The sequence below is a fragment of the Gorilla gorilla genome, chromosome 7 (genome assembly GCF_029281585.2).
Source record: "Gorilla gorilla gorilla isolate KB3781 chromosome 7, NHGRI_mGorGor1-v2.1_pri, whole genome shotgun sequence".
Classification (NCBI taxonomy): Eukaryota; Metazoa; Chordata; class Mammalia; order Primates; family Hominidae; genus Gorilla; species Gorilla gorilla.
The window spans coordinates 19,838,357-19,859,371 of NC_073231.2; the positions used below are offsets into that span (position 1 = coordinate 19,838,357).

Consider the following 21,015-nt stretch of genomic DNA (forward strand, 5'->3'; position numbering starts at 1 on the left):
GAAGAAGCAGTTTTTTTTTTTGAAAATGTTTTAGCAATAACTTGTTGCTTATTTGTATTACTGCATTTACATCCTCCTATAAATGCCATTTTTCTGTTTCTTTATTCCTACATAAAGTTTTATCATCTGGAAAATTAGCAAAATATCTAATAAAAATGTGTTCAAAGTAGAAACAAATATATTAGATAAGGAATGTCTGTGGTATCTGGTTTAGCTATAAAGAGAAATCTTTGCTTACTGTTGGTTTGAATGTAAATGCATTTTTAAATAAATGGAATGAATAAGGTGGAGTATAAGTATTTAAAATTTTAAAACTATTAATTTTTTTCTGTTAAACTAAGTTGCAAATATTCTTAAAAATTGGTGTTTGCATTTTACTAAACATTATTGGAATATTTAATTTATGTGTATAGGGAATGCTGCAAAATGTTTTTATTCCCTAGAGTAAGAGTTGGCAAAATTTTTATTTAAAGGGCTAGGCTTTGTGATACATGTAGTTGCTGTCTTGTTACAACTTTGCCCTTATAGCACATAAGCAATATGTAAATGAATAAATGTGGCTGTGTTGCAATAAAACTGTAGTTATGAACATCAGAATTTGAATTTTATGTAATTTTCATGTCAGAGAATCCTTTTTTTAAAAAAAAAAAACTTTAAAAACTATGCTTTTCTTACAGTCTGTACAAAAACTGGCCAGTGCTTGTCCTAGGGTTGTCTGTTTTAATAACTACTTTGTAGATGCTTCAGTACTGATGTGTTTCTACTATGGCCCATTATTCTTATCAGGCAAGCTAATGAAGAATATCAAATACTGGCGAACTCCTGGCGCTATTCATCTGCTTTTTGTAACAAGCTCTTCTTCAGTATGGTGGACTATGATGAGGGGACAGACGTTTTTCAGCAGGTAAAGAGTTATATCGTATTCATATATTTAACATAGTTGTTTGTGGTCGATACATTTTTGTTTGTCACATAAAAATACAATTCATTCATCATCTGAACCTGGGAGGCGGAGGTTGCAGTGAGCCAAGATTGTGCCACTGCATTCCACGTGGGGGACAGAGCAAGAATTTTACACACACACACTTACACACACAAATACAATTCATTCAATAAGTTAATAAATACAATAAGTAGTTATAATACATTTTGTGATATGATTAACAATTATGGCTAAACTTATTTTTATCACTGTACAGGTTTTTGCGATTATGATAAATTCATTTTAACTTTTGCAACATACAGGAAATGTGTCTTTTCAGCATGCAGTGGCAGTTTACATGCATTGGTCTTATTCTGGCATTTAATTATAGGTGGTACTGTATTATAGATAGTATTTTGCACAGATTTGTGACATTTTATATAAAATTTATTGCAAGTTTTACTTAACTGTTATTTTTTCCAATGTGGCAGATAGAATTTTACATATAGAGGATTAAATATTTATTGACAAATATTTTCTCTCTGTTATGGACTGAATTGTATTTCCTCAAATTCAAAGTTGAAGTCATAGCTTCTGGCGTGACTGTATTTGAAGATAGGGCCTTGAAGGAAGTAATTAAGGTTAAATGAGGTCATAAAGGTGGAACCCTAGTCCAAAGGGACTGATGTCCATATAAGACGAGGAATCGGGAGCAGGAGTGCATGTGCACAGAGAAAAGGGGCATGTTAGAACACAGCGAGAAGATGGCCACAGGCCAGAAAGAGGAGCCTCACCCGAAACCAACTCTGCCGGCACCTTCCTCTTGGACTTTGAGTCTTCAGAACTGTGAAAAATAAATTTCTGTTGTTTAAGTCACCTACTCTGGAATTTTTTGTTGTAGCAACTCAAGCAAACTAATAAGCTTATTTACCCAGTATTCTCTATAGAGCAAGGTATTAGACTTGGGATTGGAACGCTCATTATCATCGATGTTGTCATGGTTGTATCATCATCATTGTTGACATCGAGAGCTTATGTCCAGGCACTGTTCAACTTATGTATTATTTCATCTAGCTTCACAGTGAGAGAAATGTTGTTACTGGCTCCATTTCATAGGTGAGGAAATAAGGAATGCAGAAATTGTTGCTTGTCCAAGGTCACAAAGTTAGTGTAATGTGTAACTAGAATTTGAACTCAACTGTGTGGCTCCCAGAGTCCTAGCCTTAATCATGCTGTTACCCTGCAGTTCATTATTATTTTTTAAAATGTTTTTACTATGTGATCAATCCATTTAAAATGCAAAACTTATTGCAGTTCCGGGGTTGATCTTTTCGGGTATCTTGGTCTATCTCACATGTGATACTCTTTGGCATAATGCTTACCAGGTCATGGAAAAGCATGCAGTTCTGTAAAGAATCTAGCCTACTAATTGTATATCACCATTAGTGAACATTTTTACTTATTTGCATCCAGATTATTTCTTCTTGCCAGTTTCTAGTTAAATAAATTCTCTCTTTTTGCCTTCAACACTCTTTTTCTTTTAGTGTTCTTCACTTATTTCCTCCAAATTTATTTTGCCTTTTTAGGATGTTTCTTTATATTCATCTATTCAGCAAATAGTTTTGCTCCTATAGTGCCTATTCTATAGGAGCAATAAATTTGGCAAGAAAAACATACATAGTTCTCCTCTATAAGCAGCTTACAGATTAGGGAGCTAATGGTAATAGTAATAATAGTATCATAATAAAACATATAAATATGTAATTTCAAATAACCTTATAAAGGAAAATTAGAGTACTGAAAGAACCAAATATTATTTCATATAAGTAATAGATCTCTATAGAATCTCAGGATAATTGGCCTTAGAGATCATCAGATAGAAGTGCTATTCAATGTATACTTGAATCCTCTCTATCATATTGGCAAACAGTCTTCTAGATCCAACAAGACTGCTAGAGCACAGTCTTGAGGCCCAAATATCTACCATGACTAGACTTGTGGACTAAATGAAGATAGGGAGTTGGGTTAGTTTAGTTTCATTGTATCTTTGTTATGCTGTTTTTGTTGATAATACGTTATCTGTTTTGTTATGATACCTAATGTACTAAGTACATACTTAGTGTATTAAACATCTTATTTACTTTTACAAATATGCTTTCTCCTATTTTTATTAAAACAATGCCTTTCTTGGTATGTCTTTTTAAAAATCCTTAACAGAAACACTCATTTTTCACTTTTTCAAAATACTTTTATTTCTTAACTACTGTAAGAAACAAAATTGCCAGAACACCAAGCATCTGATCCTTGGTGTCATTGTTGAGGAAGCAGTATGGTGTGGGTGGGGACTACAGCAGATTGGAGAGAGGATTTGCTTGACCTCAGTGGGAGAGGCGCAGCTCAGCATCAGCTCTGTAGAAGAAATGTAGGCCACATGTAGCTAGATCTCTCTCAAGAAAAGACCTAAATAAAAATTTTTATATGAAATTTCTCTCTTTAAAATGTTGGCAGTTAATTCATATTTTTTAAAAAAACTTTTATGATATTATTATCTTTGTGTTGAGTACTGAATGTAGGCTGCTGGTATATAATCATATAAATAAATGGTTACGTATGATGATTAAATTCTTTTGTATGCTTTAGACATAATTATTCTAAAGTTTAGTGTATAAGAGTTGAAGTCAGTTGTTTTTAATTGAAACATTTCCTCAGGTTAATTTTGATTCAGCAGGAATCCTGGTATAGAACTGCCTTGTCTTTCCCAAAATCTAGCCCTTGGCTTAGCAACAAGAGTTTTCATTTTAAAATGCAGGAATGTGTAAAAGTTATAGCAGTTAATGAGTTTTATGAGGAATTTTAATCTACAGAAGTGAAGTATATGTTTTGCTTCACTTGAGAAACACTAAAAGATTGTTAATGCTTATTTTTTTCAACTGACTATTAAATCATATTTTGCTGAAGTACTGTCTCTGAATTGATGTTTTAAAGCACTGTTAGCAGTAATGTGGTGTCTGAAGATAATATTAATAACAAGTGCAGAAACTTGGTAATTTCTAGCTTGTTGGGGACTCACTGGGGAAGTAACTTCAATTATATGTGATTCCCATAGGAATGGCTGAGGCTAGGTGTCTGATGATAGGCTAGTGGGTTAATGAATATGGTGTGTTAGAAGGAGCTCTCATCCAGGAAACAGGTCTATGTTGTGCTCTGCTGTGGGTAGCCCTGGGGAATTGGGCAGTTTAATTAAGAAAAAAGACTGAATTCTATGAGTTTTTAAGAACCTCTAAAGTTTTAGAACATTAGGCCTTGGTATGGATTTTCTGATAGTTTTCATGTGGGGAGTGAGGAAGATGGGGACTTTCAGCTTTATAATTTTGTATTTACATGGTTGCTATAGACGTCTCTCGTATATCCGTGAGAGAAACAAACATGAACAAAGTATGGAATGGGAGAAGCACAGGGAAGAAAGGAACTGGTAACTGTGTGCTTTGTTCAGTTTAAGGAACGTTGCTAAATGTCCATTACATGGAAGCCCACTGCTGGGAGAATGGAATAAGATAGACTCCTGATGTACAGGGCCATATCACACTTATTAGATACATTAGAGGTATATTTTTTATATATGTTATATATACATGTTGTATGTTATAATCTGTATGATGTTTACACTGCATCGCAGGAGCTTATGTTTACAAATCAGTCTTCTAATGAACTTATTAAAAAAGGTTTATGAAAAAAATATTGTTAAAGCCTGGCAAACGTGGTGAAACCCCCGTCTCTACTAAAAATACAAAAATTAGCCAGGTGTGATGGCACATGTCTGTAATCCCAGCTACTGGGGAGGCTGAGGCAGGAGAATTGCTTGAACCCAGGATATTGAGGTTGTAGTGAGCTGAGATCGTGCCATTGCACTCCAGCCTGGGTGACACAGCAAGACTCCATCTCAAAAAAAAAATAAATAAATAAAATAGTTTTCATTAAATGGAGATAGAGTTCAGAAGGTATTATGATATCCTGGTAATGAAGTGTCTAGAGTCAGAAAACCTGAGTTTATCTTCCATCTTTACTTCTTCATTGCTGTGTGACCTTTGGTAAATCACTTTATTTTTATATGCCTCTATCATCTGTAAGAGAGGGAAAATAATAGTACCTTTCTCATAAAACTGTTGGGAAGATTAAAATAAGATGTTAGCGTTAGAGTAGGTAGCTATGCAGACATGAGCAGGGCAGGAGAGGGTCCCTCACCCCAGGATGTCAGGTGACCATCATGTGATGATCGGGTGGTTGTTAAACTGTCTTGCTAAAATAATAATTGGTTGCAGCTGGCTGCTAGGAAAGGCAGGCTCTCAGTAAATAGAAAACACCTGAAGATGGTGATCAGCAGCTTCCTGCTAAGATCTTAGGACTTAAGTGAGTAGGCTGAAGCATGCACACCAAGAGACAAAATGGCGGCGTTTAACTGTTATATGACCTTCCTCTGGGAACACTCCACTAGTAAGGGAAAAATGCCTCAAATGAGCATGCGCACAACTTCAGTAAACACACTGTGCATACGGCCCCTCCCAAGTGCTGGCAAGCCACTGTGCAGGCACATAGCCCACCCAAAGGGAAAAATCAAGGGAGAAGAGACAAACCCTGGGGTCATGCCAGTGTATGAAACTCCAAGTCAAAGTCCAAACAGTGCACTTTGATGTCTCGAAGTTGCCCACCTGGCCTTCCTCCAAGTGCACTTCCTTCTATTCCTGCTCCAAAACTTTTAAATAAACGTCACTCCTGCTCTAAAACTTGCCTCAGTCTCTAACTCTGCTTTATAACCCTCAGATGAATTCTTTCCTTTGAGGAGGCAAGAATCAAGTTGCTGCAGACCCCTAGGGATTCACCACTGCTAACACTAATATATGTAGCTGCTTAGCTCTATGCCTGATGGATAAATATATGCTAAATAGTTCTTATTACTGTTACATAACATTAGCAATAATACTGGTGTGTAGCCTTCCTTCTTCCCAAAACCACCTTATTTTTGCATAAGTTGGTTAAATCTAAATTCTGTAGAAATAATTAAAAGTTGTAAAGGAATGAAGAGAAAAGAAAGAAACAATGAAAAGATTACCTAGGAATCCCTTTGGAAGGGCTAACTGCTTAAGCATTGTCTTAGTTCATTTTGTTCTGCTACAACAGAATACCTGAGACTGGCTAATTTATTCAACAGGAGTTTGTGGGGTGGGCAGAGGCAGAATATGATGGTTTGAATGTTTTGCATTCAAACAATGTGTAAAAAACATTCAAACCATCATATTCTGTCCCTAACCCTACCAAACTCATGTCTTTCTCACACTCAAAATACATTCATTTTGTCCCAATACTGCCAAAAGTCTGAACTCATTCTAGTACCAACTCAAAATTCCAAAGTCCAAAGTCTTAACAAAATCAGATATAGATGAGACTCAGGACGTGATTCATCCTGAGGCAAATTCCCCTCCAGCTGTGTATCTGAAATCAAACAAATTAACTACTTCTAAAATAAAATGGTAGAACAGGCATCGAATAGATATTCCCTTCCAAAAGGGAGAAATAGGCAAGAAAAGAAAAAGGGGTAACTGGCTCCAAGTAAGTCCAAAACTTGATTGGGAAAACAGTATTACATCTGAAAGCTGGAGATTTTTTTTTTTCATTCCATGTCCCATCATCTGGGCACACTGGGGCAAAGGTTGAACCTTCAAGGCCTTGGGCAGCCCCACCCACCTCTATAGCTTTGCCAGGCCCAAGCCCACGCAGCAGCTCTCCCAGGCTGGTGTTGCATGCCGTTGGCTCTATAGTTTGGGATTTCAGCAGAGGCCCTGCTGCTGTAGATCCACTAAGGGGGATTCTTTACAACGGCTCTGCCTCTGCAACAAGTCTTTATCGGGGCTCTTGGGCTCTCCGCAAAGTCCTTTGAAACCTAGGTGAAGGAAGACATACCTCCTCAGCTCTTACATTCTGGGCACATGCAGAGCTAGTGCCCAGAATGCTGCCAAGGCTCATGGCTTGCACCCTCCAGAGTAGTGGGTTGAGCAACACTTGAGCCTACTTGATCCATGGTGAGGGCAGCTGAGGAGCACTACAGTAGAATGCAGGGAGTGGACACCCCAAGTGGCTCTGAACAGTGAGCTTTGAGGTTCCATAGATACCCCAGGTTTTCCCCCAAAGAGCTCTGAAATGCCTTCAGGGTCTTTCTCCCATTGTCTTGATGAGTAATACCTGGCTTCCTTTCCATCTCTGCTAATCTCCTTATTAATAGTCCTTAGGCCACATTCTTCATATTCTCTCCTGAACATGTTTTTTATTGTTTACATAGCCAGGCTGAGTTTTCCAAATCTTTACGTTTTGCTTCCCTTTTAATTATAATTGTGTCTTTAAATCATTTTTTGTCTTCAATTTTATTATATGCATTTAAAGTAAGCCATACTGCATCCAGAATGTTTTGCTGCTTAGATATCTCTTCTGCCAAATATCCTCGTTGATTGCTTTTAAGTTCTGCATTCTGTGAAGTCCTAGGACACAGACACACTTCAGCTAAGTTCTTTGCAGTTTGTAAGAAGGATGGTCTTTTTTTCCAGATTTCAATACCTGTTTCTCATTTCCGTCTGAGACCTCATCAGAATGGCTTTTACTGTCCATATTTCTTACCAGCATTCTGGTCATAACCACTTAAATAAGAAGTTGTAGACTTTCCTTGCACCTCCCCTCTTCTTCTGAGCCCTCTCTAGAATCACCCTCAGTGCTCCGTTTATGGCAATCTAGGCTTTTTCTAGTATGCTCTTCCAGATTCTTTCAGTCTCTACCCATTATCTGGTTCCAAAACCATTTTCACCTTTTCAGGTATTTGTTGTAGCAGCACCCACTGCCTCTGAGACCGGTGTTTGTCTTAGTCCATTTTGGGCTGCTGTAACGGAATACCTGAGAGTGGATAAGTATAATGAACAGATATTTGTTTCCCATAGTGCTAGAGGCTGAAAGTCCAATATTTAAATATTTAGCTGCCGGCATCTTGCCAGGCACTTCTTGCTGCATCGTCACATGGCAGGAGGGGACAGTGTGAGAGAGAGTCAAGAGCAGGCTCAACTTGCACTTTTATAATAGCACTCATCCCACCCATGAGAGTGGAGCCCTCATAGCCTAATCACCTCCTAAAGGTTCCACGTCTTAATATTGCTACAGTGGCAATTAGATTTTCAACATGAGTTTTGGCGGGGACAAACATTCAAACGATAGCAAACATGGACCAACTCTTAATCTTTAGCAGTAGTGTTTGAAGAGCACTAATGTAGATAACATGGAGGTAAATAATGGAAATTTGATTGCATTTGCAGTACTAAAAATGAGAAATTTTTGATATAGAGCCATTTCTTTTGGGTATTCAGCTTGTTTGTGTTAAGTTGTGTGAAGCTCTGTAAAATGATTTGGAGCTGTCTTGTAAATATGACTGCTGTAGTCAGAGTTCATTTGTAGGGCAAGACCTGTTTTGGTCTTAACTGTACTTGGTTATTAAACTTTGTTGTTATGGGGAGCTAAGCTTTTACTGTTGTATCGTTTGCTTGCTATCAACTGTGATCTAATGTATATTTATATATTGATTTTTGATTTTATTATTAGAAAATACTGAACTGTATTGCAAGTCAAGGGCTGAAAAATCTCTTGGCCTTTCATTTTAAAACTTTTTTTTATAATTCCTGGGCAACAGAAATTTAATTCGTATATATATATATACACACACACACATATATACAAATACAATATATATACACATACATACAATATATATACACATATATACAAATATATATATGTAGTTTATTCCTTACTGCAAATTAACCTAATATATGTTTTTAGATATTGTTAAATAAGCACCGTTTATACGAGGGTAGTGTTCTGTTTAGTATACTTTTCAAATGGAAATTACCTGTAGAAAATATTTCTGAAATATAATCAATTTAACACAGTTGAGTTAGTAGAGCAGTTGAGCAGAAAAAGTGTTAATTGAGGATTTCTTCTTCATTCTCTGGTAAATTTAACTTGCTAAGAGCAGAAATGTTGGTTTCTCTTTCATAGTCTTCATCATTACAAAAAAGTAAAGTCTTTACATTTGTAATAGGGAATTCAATCTACTTATAACTTGTTGGAAATTAATTCCATAATATGCTTATTTTTAAAAAACAAATTCCAGTACTTTTTAAAAATAACTGCTTAAGAAGTAAAATAATTCATGTACTGCCAAACTGCTGTATTTCTACTTTGCACTTTCAGTCACTTTTTTTTACCCTAATTATAGAATTCAAGAAAGAACAAGAATGAAATGACTTATAAAATATACAGAATATAATGCATAATTTGAATGATGTATGTTAAATGTGAGGATTCAGATAACTTAGTCAAATTTACAAGTTCTTTTTCATCCAGTAGTGAATTAAGACAAATAAAAACAGAAATTTACCTCTGGAAAACCACTTGGATTTTCATAATAAATGCTGTTTTCCCCGAATTTCTACAGAAAAGGTGTAAAATGTTGGATTAATGATAGGATGATACTATATTTAGTATTTTTTTCTCATGTTTTACAGCTCAACATGAACTCTGCTCCTACATTCATGCATTTTCCTCCAAAAGGCAGACCTAAGAGAGCTGATACTTTTGACCTCCAAAGAATTGGATTTGCAGCTGAACAACTAGCAAAGTGGATTGCTGACAGAACGGATGTTCATGTATGTTTTTATTCCTCACAGTTTTAATAATAGGCTGGTTAGTTTGTTTTTATGGAGCATTTTAATAAGGCCACAGTAATACTTTTTAATTTCTCTATGGTTGTTTCTCCTTGCATAGAGAAAACTGTGTTCGATTACTGCAAATGATAAGTTGAACTTGGACTATTAGCTGGATTCAGATGCTTTTTAAAATAATGGTTCACTGATATTTTAAAAGCCATTAAAAATACAGGAGTTAAGCACAAGGTAATTTCAGAGGCTAAAAAACATTTAAAACGTTTCAGTGGTAGTAATCAAGGAAATTCTAATTAAAAAGCAAGATATATAATTTTTATCTATCTTTTGGGCAAACAGAAAAGGTTAATACCCACCTTAAAGCTATGTGGAAAAATGTCTACTCAGATTTACTGCTTTTGGGACTATAAATTGGTGTAACCATACTAATAGCATGTGTCATGTCTGTATGTAATTTAACTTAACAATTCCGCTTCTAGGAATTTAACCTAAGGATGCAATCAAGGATGATTTAAATTTTTATCCATAGAAATTTTGAAAATAATATTCATTTTATTGGGAAAAATTGAATATAAATCAAATGTCTAAAAATAAGAATAAGTAAATATACTATGGCATAGCCAAAAAATGATTTACAAGAATATTTTACCTAGAATGAAGCTCAAGGTGTAAAACATTTCAAAGTAGGTTAGAAAAATAGTATTAATTAATAGTATGATCTATTAGTTTTTTATAAAGTGCAAATATGAGTATAGATTGACATAGACAATTTATTATGGAAGGAAATGAACCTAAATGGTGATGGTAGTTCATACTTACTTGGAGACTTTATGACCATTTTTTCTCTATTCTCACAACTATTTTTGACAGTAAACAATTGGAGCCAGTTATTTTAAAAGTACGTTCATGCAGGCAGTAATACAGAAGCATTAATTTTTACTATAAGATATAAACACGTTTGTTCTGAGTCAAGGTGGTAATTGCCCACATGGTACCACTGTCATTGTAAAATTATGTCATTGGTTTTAATGACATTTTGGTGACTAAACTTATTTCCTACTTCTTGTCATTTTTTAATGATTTGGCAAATATTTTGTTATGCAATGTATCACTTAGTTGGTGCAAGACATTAAGAGTAATATTGAAAGGGTACTATTGTTTCCTTATAAGAAATACTAAATTTTAATCAGAACTTATTCTAACCTGTCTCTCTACCAGACTTACGCATTTAGTCGATAAACTTTTGTAAAAAAAAAACCCATAAAACTATATGTGGAAACAATTTCTAAAATGTTTTAGAAATGAAAACAGTACAAATAATGCCAATGTATACCCTTTATTTAGGTTCACCTATTGTTAACATTTTATTCCATCTGCTTTGTGATTATCATTCTCCCTGCTACCCCCATGTCTCTTTACTTCTCTCCACACACGCAGACACATATGCACAATTTTTTCTTTCTGAAAAAAATTAGGGTGAATTGCATTTTGAAAGAAATAAGCAAAGCAGTTATCAACTTCATAGGTTTATATTTACATAATACTTTTATTTGAGCTACCACTACCCATATTACAATTTTGTCAAGTAACCTAATAACCTTTACATTGTCCACCTTCAGTACAAGATTTGGTCTACAGTTAGATATTTCATTTAATTGTCATGTCTTGTAAGCTTCTTTTAATCTGGAATATTTCTGTAGCCTATCTTTTCTCTTTAAAAACATTGACACTTTGAAGAATATAGTCCTTTGCTACTTTTTAAATAGAGTGATCTTCATTTGATCTGCCTCGTCTTTGTTCATGATTGACTTCTGCTCACGCATCCTTGAGTATAATATTACATAGGTTCTGTTTTGTTTTAATCACCTCTATAGGCACGTAATGTCCATCTGTCCTTCACTAGTGATATGAATTTCAAATATCTGATTAAGATGTTTCCCATTTTTTCATGGTATAATTACTGTTTTTTGGTCCTCCTTTGTAATTAATAAGCTGTCTATGTGGATATAGTAAGTAGTAAAAACTATACTATACTACAGTCTTCATGTTTTAAAGGATACCATCAAAAAAGTAGCACACAGAATGGGGGAAAATATTTGCAAATAATTTTTCTATAAGATACTTACAGCTAGTTTGTCTATATATATATATATATATATATACATGACTCTTACAACTTAAAAAGAGAAAACCCAATTCAAAATGGGCAAAGGATCTGAATGGGCATTTCTTCATGGAAAATATACAAATAGCCGATAAGCACATGAAAAGATGCTCAGCATTGTTATTCATCAGGGAAGTGCAAAGTCGTTTTACATAGCCATTATGTCTTAAGGCATATATCTTATGGCAGAATGAAAGTAGTGCTAGTGTCACGTATGAAAAGTTGGGTGGCGTGTTTCTGAGTTCTTTGCGTTGAAAATTATGGGGACTAGAATATGATCACAAGAAAAATTTTATTTTTCTTTCACTTTTGAAATTTCTATTGCATTTTTGCAGATTCGGGTTTTCAGACCACCCAACTACTCTGGTACCATTGCTTTGGCCCTGTTAGTGTCGCTTGTTGGAGGTTTGCTTTATTTGAGAAGGAACAACTTGGAGTTCATCTATAACAAGACTGGTTGGGCCATGGTGTCTCTGGTATGTTAATACATTGTGCTTTTTTTATTTCCTATTCTTTGTATAATAATATAAGTTGTATAATATTAACAAAATGAGCCAGATTACAACTATAATAGAACTTAAGTCTGAATGAGAAGTAACTTTTTAGAACTTGGATAATTTAGTTTGAGTTTTCTGTCAATCAAAACTGTGCTATCTTCCTTCAACTTTTCACTGCTAAAATGTACTGTCCCTCTGTACTTGGCACAAGTGCTAGATAAATACATGTTGAATACATCTAGAAATATGGTAAGACTTGATCAGAATTAATAGCTCAGAATAATTTGCAAATGGTTTGGAAATTCAGCTATTTCTGAATTTCTCATTCAGCTATTTCTTTTCTGACAACTGTTTCTTGTGTATCTTCTATGTGACTGATATATGTTAGATACTGAGGATATAAAGTTAAGAAATACACTCTGCCTGTGAGAAATGCGTTATGGGGATACAGAGTAATCAACAAATGGAGTGTAAGGTTATGTGTGCTATGACGGCAGTAAGTAACAGAGTATTACAGGAATGCACAGGAGAGAAACCTAACCTAGAGTAAAGGGAATCATGACAAGCTTCGCAGATTGTGACATGAGCTGAATTCTGTAGAAGAAAATGAAATTCTAAAGTCGTTAAGGCCAAGTATTCAACATAAGTGAAGCCTGGGATATTCAGAGAACTACAGTTGTGTGGAGCTACAGCAGTGATGGCAAGGTAGGAGGGGGAAGAGATGACACTAGAGTTCAGCAGTTCCCAGCTCACAGCCAATAGCCGAAACTCATTAGGATTTTATACACAAAACAATTCAGTTATAATTGAAAATAAAATCTCTTTCACAATAGGAAGGAAAAATATAAGGTACTTAAAAATAAATCTAACAGAAAATGTATGAAATATTTATAAATAGAATGTTGAAATTGAGACTAGATACATATACATATATCTAGATAAATACATTATATATTATATCAGTGTATATCTTATAGATAAGTATTGTCTGTAATATAATAAAAATGTTATTATATTAAAGATATAACTACATACAATGTATTATATCTGTAAAACATAATGGATTGTTTTACAGCTAATTGTCAGTTTGTTTCTTTTGCTTTCTTGCAGTAGCCTTTCATCCCATTTTATTTTTACCAAAAAATTAGGGGTCTTGATGACTAAGTTGGAAGTGATAGGACAGACTGAGAAGCAGCCCAGGCAAGAGTCACCTTGAAGCAATTTCATTTTCTGCAGTAATACCTAGAGCTTAGAAATTCAGACAGAACCTCTGTGGCTTTCTAGTACATAGTTAAAATACAAATTAGATGTTTGGCCTTTTAAGAGCAAGGAAGATAAGATTTTTTTAAAGAAAGTTTCTTAATATTGTTTTCTCACTTTTGATGAATGAGTTAAAATGGATTAATTAATTGTACTGTATTTAAAGTTATTGGACACTATGGATGATCTTAATTACCTTAGTCATTAAGTTCAAAAGTGTTTTGGCTTTTTTCCATGCTAGTTTTCAAGTTGCTTAATTCAGTAAAGCTACCCAGGTTTCTTGGTAAAAATGCAGTACTTTCACTGTGTTGTTGCAAAATCAAAACTTCTTTGGTATTTAAGAGTTAATGTCATATCAAATCTTGTCACTATTTTAGTCTACCAAAAATTGATATAGTCTCATCTCTGAATTACATTCAAATAACATTAACATCCTTACATTATTCTTACTCCTCAAGAAGAGCCCAGAATTATTGCATTGTAAGCGAGTAATAGTTGGCATTACTCTTTACTGATCTCTTTCTTCTTTGGGGTATGCTTCGTAACTGTGCAAAGGAATTTATATTGTCCTCATTTATAAACAAGGAAACAAAGATTCAGTAATCTCAACTTGTAGAAGCTTACAAAGCTAGAATGTGATTGAACTGAGATTTGATCTCATTCATCTGATTGCAAGTTCTGTATTGTTTACACAAAGCTGGGCTTCTTTAAATGTGGACATGTGTCTTATATGTTGGTCATTCAACCCAGTAGATACAGTGAGCCCTTATGACTACAAATAAATTCATAGAAGAACTTTATATGATGTATAGATGTTAAATACTTCAGTTGATCAGTTTTCTTGAAAACCTCTGCTATGTTATACAGATTTATTATTATTATTATTATTATTTTGCTGTTTTACTGTGAATCTTGGAAAGCGAATTAACTTGGCGTGGCAGAAGATAAATTCTAAGATACCTTGGCAGGTATGCCTGCTCCCCAGTCACAGCCTTTTAGAAGTCAATAAAAGGCTGCAGAGAATAGACATGTTTTCAAACAGTGTGTTTGAAAACACTACACTGATAATATAATGTTAAATTAAACAACTTTTATAATACTTTTCTGCATCTCTTGCAGTTTTTCTCATTAATACAGAGATACTTATGTTTGATGGCCTTTGGAAACTCTTTAAATCATTTAAAAAATGAGATTAAATATATAATACATAATTTACATTACATGTTTTATGTAAATAATTTGTATATATAATTTATGTTGCACATATGTATATATAAATATATAAATTGGGTCTTCTTTACCATTTCTGCCTGATACCACCACCATTACCATCACCACCAAACTTGATTGTTGCTTATAAATTGAAAAACTGAATTTGTTCATATGTAATTTTTCGTATCCTACTTTTGAGATTTCCTTAGAAAGTTAAGAGACTGTCCAAAATGCTGACCTATTCATTCAGATTCTCAGACATTTGTCTGTTTAAAATAACTAATATCTCATTTTTCCTTGAAAGTAAGGAAAAAAATGTATATTTTTAAATTTGCCAAAATATTGTCATCTGACTTATACAAACTCTGATGAAAGCCTTTGACTGGACAGTAAAAGGAAAGCTCTTAAAATAAAATAGTAATGAACCTTGTAAGAGTAGACAACTTCCATAGAACAAAAAAATGTATACAAAGGGAGGAAAATGAATGAGAGAAATGTCTGGTACAGAATCTCTGGCCCCATGCTGACTTTTTAGTAAAGGACAAGTCTAGGTACAATTAGCAGTTGTGTCTTTTTATCACTGAACCTATACAAAAGTACTTCCAAGGAGAATTATTTAGTGTTGTGAACACTTAGTCCTGGGTAGACTGTATTCTAAGGCTCGTATTTTTTTTTGTCTTTTTTTACTGTATTATTTTATTGTATATGACTTAAAGGTAGGGTAAGAGAAGTGTATGCTGAGGGAGTGGAAGTTATATGCTTTAGGGTGTAGGATGGAGATAGAAAGGTTGCAATTTCCTGACTTAGGAAATTAGTATATGTAAATATTAGTATGTGGAAGTAATATATGCAAATATATTACTTTGCAATATATTTAAAGTGAGATTAAATTTGCATTATATTGCAATATATTGCAAAGTAATATATGTAAATATTAAAGCATACATATATGTTAGAATTTCCTGGTTTTGAGTTTTAAAAAAGAGCTAAAGGTATTCATAAGTAAATCTTCCTGGTCTCATGCTTTCTAAGGGGGAAAAATTTTTGTTAACTACTATTTATAGATCCTGATGATTGTTCATGGAATAGAATATGTATCATTGATTGGTTCTGGTTCTGGTTTCACTCCCTTCTGCCTTCCCTCACCCCCTAAACATGGAGGATGGTGGACAATAAGCGTATACATTACTTGCTTTATGATGAATTTAAAGTAGAATGATGGAGTAAAATATTGAAATACACTAGTACATAATTTCAAAGAGTGTAGCATAGATACGTAGTTTATGGTCTTGAAGAAACAATATTGACTTGGAACCAAAATGAGTTAAAATCATATGTTTTGTAGCACATAATGAAGATCTTCATGGCAACCTAAAGGTCCTCATAGGTGACTGTCATTTCAAGCCAGAAAATATTAGTAGGATAAGCAATAACATTCATTTCAAATACAGGAAAATATCCTAAGGATATGCACTTAAAAGCATGAAAGATAAAGCATCATTAAAATAATGTAATAACCCAACCTTGTTATCACAGTAAATCACCGTAGGATAGAAGCTGTTTTCTGCCTTTTAATACTGTGTATTGTAGGATGATTCATACACCCTCATGTTTCTTTTGCCCCAAATAAATTATGTCATTTTAATTAAATTTTTTGAAAATCTTCAACATTGGAGATTAGTATATGTCATTATACAGTATTTACATTCATGAAAGGTACTTTGGCATGTACACATTGTGATTTATCAGTAGGAATTTATTTCTTGTGACCATTGAAATTTACAGATGGCTTTGAGTTCAAATGGGGGTAGAAAAGGGTCTTTTTTCATCCGCATATATTTGAATAAAATTATGTAACTTTTAATATATACATATAATCTTTATTTTGTTCTCTTTAAAAATGAGAAGCAAGTAATTTCTGATAATATTTTTTTCAATGAAATAATGTTGTTTGTGGATGGCCCCAGACAGTTCTGCTCATCAGGCAACTATGTCATTTGGCCATTTGGAGTTAGTTATGGTTTTTGCAAACAGGTATTTCTATGTATAGCCATTTGTGTAAAGAGTTAGGAAAACAGAAAATAAAATGAATTCGTATATTTTTAGGATATACTTAATATATCTAATTCTTAATTTTCTGTAGTAGGAGTAAGCAGTGGCCTCAAAAACTCAAAGTACATTTTAAAACTACTCATATATGGATAGATTTTAGCATTTGAATGTTCTTGGCTGAGTTTTTGCGTATATTATTATAAAGTCACAATTGAATAAGACTCACTGTGAAGTTCCATACATGGATCTACTACACTTCATGCACGGCTCATCTGCTTAATCCAACTCAATAGTGGTTATAAATACTTGTTGAAATTGTTATCCTCAATGCATAATTTCCTTTCCATGGAATTGAAGACTTAGTCTTAAGCTTTTTGTTGTTGCTGTTGCTGAAATGACTGTAAAGATACGTCTCACCTTTCCTTTTTTTTTGTAAGTAAAGCAGTATATAGATTGAGTATAAATGAAAGAAATAATGATGGTATTTCTGTATAACACTGAAACCAAGTTTTAAAAAATGAACAATAAATAATTCACTTGTGAATAGTAGAAATGCAAAGTGTATAAATTCACTGATATGCATGTCTGCTGTTACTCTGCTGATTTATACCACCTGTTTATTAAGTAATGTCATTAAATTACTTATAACTTAAAAACATGTTTATATTTTAAAAACATGGAATATACAAAGGATTGTATAAAATGTGTATAGAATAGTACATATTTTCTGCATAGTTAGCATTAAAATTTTCACTTTCACTAGCAGCTTATTTTCATATTCAGCTGATTAAGATACCTTCAAATTAACTCGTGGTCTTATTTAAATTTTGTTTTCAAAGCTATATCAACTGCATAGTGGAAATCTATGAAATAATTATGAACCCAAAGTGTTGAAAGCATGTAATGGTTATTTTTCTTTTTTTAAATACAATGTGAAATGTTTTCCCCAAACCAAATCGCTTATGAAAGTTCACTGTATAGAATAGTTAAAAGCAAAGTTGCTGTAGTTATAGTGGGCGTAAACATCTTGACCCTTTGGAAAAGTATAGGATCTGAGCAGTTTGTTTTGAAAAACAAGGAAAATAGAAGGTTAAAGGAGGATGCCTTGAGCCAATGGTGTTCTCAGCTCACCACAGGGCTATGGAAACCTCTAGATGTGAGAAAGAGAACACGTGGTTATGTTCAGTTGTGTTTATTGAATGCTTGCCTGCTATATAAATGCTGAAAGTTAGTGTTCTCCCACTGCAGTGAGGTGGAAGGATTGTTATCTGTTTTGTACATGTAGCCACAGCATTTAGAATTGTGCCTGGCATGTAGAAAGTGTTTAGTAAATATTTGTTGAGTGAGTGAAAGTTACATGAATAAATAGGTTTAAGGACATCTTAAGACATGGTTGTTTTTTTCACTGTTACTTATAGCATTGTAGGTCATGGCTGGGACTAGTACATTTTTTTCTAGAAATCTTAACTTACATATTCACATATTGATCAGTCTTAGAATAGTGATTCTTTGTTTCAGTGCATTTACCTTTTCTATGTTTGTTCATGTTTATTCATTTGTTGGCCATTCAACAAGAGTTTGAAAGCTACATGTATCAAAATCTATGAAGAACCATGTGGCGATACAAAGATAAGACAAGTGAAAAAGACTAGCACGTGAGCCCTGCCCACAGGGACCTTACATGTGTAGTGAGGAAGGTAAATCATATATGTATATCAGTAACATACAAATGCTTTGATGAACATATGTCCAAAATCTTGGTGTCCCAAGATGGTATTATTTGTGACTCTCAAAGAAAACACAAATGTACAAAACAAAATACTTCCAAAAGGACTAGCTTTGAGGGCGTTCTTTGAATTAACTGCAACAAATATCTGAGTAGCTGTTTTATTCTTGCTCTTTTCAGGATTATTGTCTAGTGTCACTTTTGTCCTGAAGCCAGAGTTCGAAAAGAACCATTTCTGATGCTGTATGAAACTTTAGATACCTGAGTGTCTGGTTCTCTGGAGAAACAAAAAAATAAACAGAGTTTTTGGTTAGAAACTTCACAAGTCTCGAGTCTCGGGATGTATGCTGGTTGGTGGTAAATGGATAAGTTGCCCAAGTGGATAGCTTCTAAAAAGCAGAATAGAGTATTTTGCAATCTTGTGAATTAGAAGTTACAATTTGGGACCCACTGGACTCTTACTGGAAAACCTTCAGTGGTTGAGATCAAATGTAGACAGAGCTTTGCCAGGGCCATATCCAGCCATGGCTCAGTACATTCCCCAATTAGATTAGGGTGATTACACATCACTATTAAGGTTGACAATATCAAGGAAGTTGAACAACTTTAAACCAGCAAACAAAACCAACACAAGAAGAATGAGAAAGTCTGCATACTCCAGTATGGATTGAATCCATTGCTGAAACAATTGAATCCAACATTGCTAAAACTTTCATTCCATGATGACTAACTCTTCTAAACAATTGAGATGGCATAATAGTCATCTTAGGTAAACTTTTCTGTGAATAAAAAAAAGAGGAAGTGCCTCTGTTGTCTGAAGTAAGACTAACTGATTCTAAAATCTGACGGGGACATTTAAAAATAGAAAACTGATAGGCCAGTCTTTCTCATGGATATAGATGCATTTATTCTAAACAAAGAAATTACAGACAGTAATAAATAAAAATGGTAATACATTGTCAAGTTATTTCACTAATACAAGAATGGTTTACCATGTGAAAATTATCAGTGTAATTCTCTGTGACAATAGTTAAACAAAAACATATGATCATCTTTGATATATGCATATCAGCACTTAATAGGTTCAGTGTTTATGTGGGAATAAGAGAAAAAACAAAATAGAAGGGAATTTCCTTAATCTGATTAAAAAACATACAGTAAACATCATATTTGGCAACTTACTAAAATTCCTGAGATAAGGAATAATACAAGATGCCTGTTCTTGAGTATTTTACTGGGACCCTGAGCATTGCATTAAGACCAAAACAAAAAACCCACACACATCCCGGTAAAAATAAAATTGCCCTCCTTAGCAGATGATTTGATTTTGTACATAGAAAAAAAAATTAGACCTAATTCATAAATTGGGTAAGGTTAATGAATACATAGTAAATAATGATGATTCATATCATAATGCATCATAAAAAAAGAAGTTTTAAAAAATCTATTGTCATAGCATCACAAAAAGTTTTGAATCAATCTAGTAAAAGATATGCACACTGAAAACTGAAAAATTTATTCAAATAAATTTTTTAAAAACTTGAATGGCAGGTAAACCTGATAATGGATTGGTAGACTCAACATTGTAAAGATACCCATCTTGATCTTGAGTAGAATTTGTGCAGATTTTTTTGTGTGGAAATGGACAATGAGATTTTAGCAGAGGGTAATGAATAGAATAGTTGAGACAATATGAAAGAAGAATAATGCTGGAGAGCTTACACTTACAGATATCAACATTTATTATAGATCTTTGATATTTATTCATTTCACATAAAGCCATCTGGAACAGAATCTATAGTCCAGAAACATACTCACACTTATAAAATCACTTGATTTGTAACGAAAGTGGCCTTGCAGTGCAGTGAGTAAGTATGGCATTTTTGATAAATATTGCAGGGCCAACTGGATATCCATATGGGAAAAAGATGAATTTCAACTTTTACCTCCCACCATACACAAGAGGAATCGTGAATCTAAAAGTAAAATGCGAACATTAGCACTTTTAGAAGAAAGCATGGATATGTATCTCCATAATTGGAGGGTGGGCAAAGATTTCTTAAAACAGAACATAAGAAGTGGTAACCATAATAGAAGAAATAATTGATAAACTGAACTACATTAAAATTAAGAACTTCTGTTTGTCAAAAACACCATTAATAAGATGAAAAGAAAGACAAGCCTCATGTTTGGTGAGGACTATTTGCCAGGTGTATATTTAACAAAGAACTTGTACCCAGAAATATAAAGAACCTTGACAAAACAAGAAAAAGACAGTGAAATTTTAAAAGAGGTAAATGACTTGCTGGGTACTTTACAAAAATGTACAAATTTCAATTAACATATGAAAAGGTATTCAACCTTATTAATCAGGGAAATGCAAATAAAATGACAATGTGACACTATCATACCTCTGCCAGAAGATCTAGAAT

The 21,015-nt window shown here is 33.7% G+C and overlaps 1 protein-coding gene across 5 annotated transcripts in view; it reads left to right on the top strand.

Annotated features, from left to right (window-relative positions):
• The window catches only part of TUSC3 (tumor suppressor candidate 3), a 296,633-nt gene that overhangs the window by 104,956 nt on the left and 170,662 nt on the right, over positions 1 to 21,015 (top strand). For all 5 annotated transcript variants that reach the window (XM_055349641.2, XM_055349639.2, XM_019032657.4 and 2 more), the window contains exons 3-5: positions 787 to 904; positions 9,517 to 9,657; positions 12,172 to 12,312. In XM_055349641.2, coding sequence (XP_055205616.1) covers positions 787 to 904; positions 9,517 to 9,657; positions 12,172 to 12,312 — 400 coding nt within the window. The remainder of the gene's footprint in view (positions 1 to 786; positions 905 to 9,516; positions 9,658 to 12,171; positions 12,313 to 21,015) is intronic.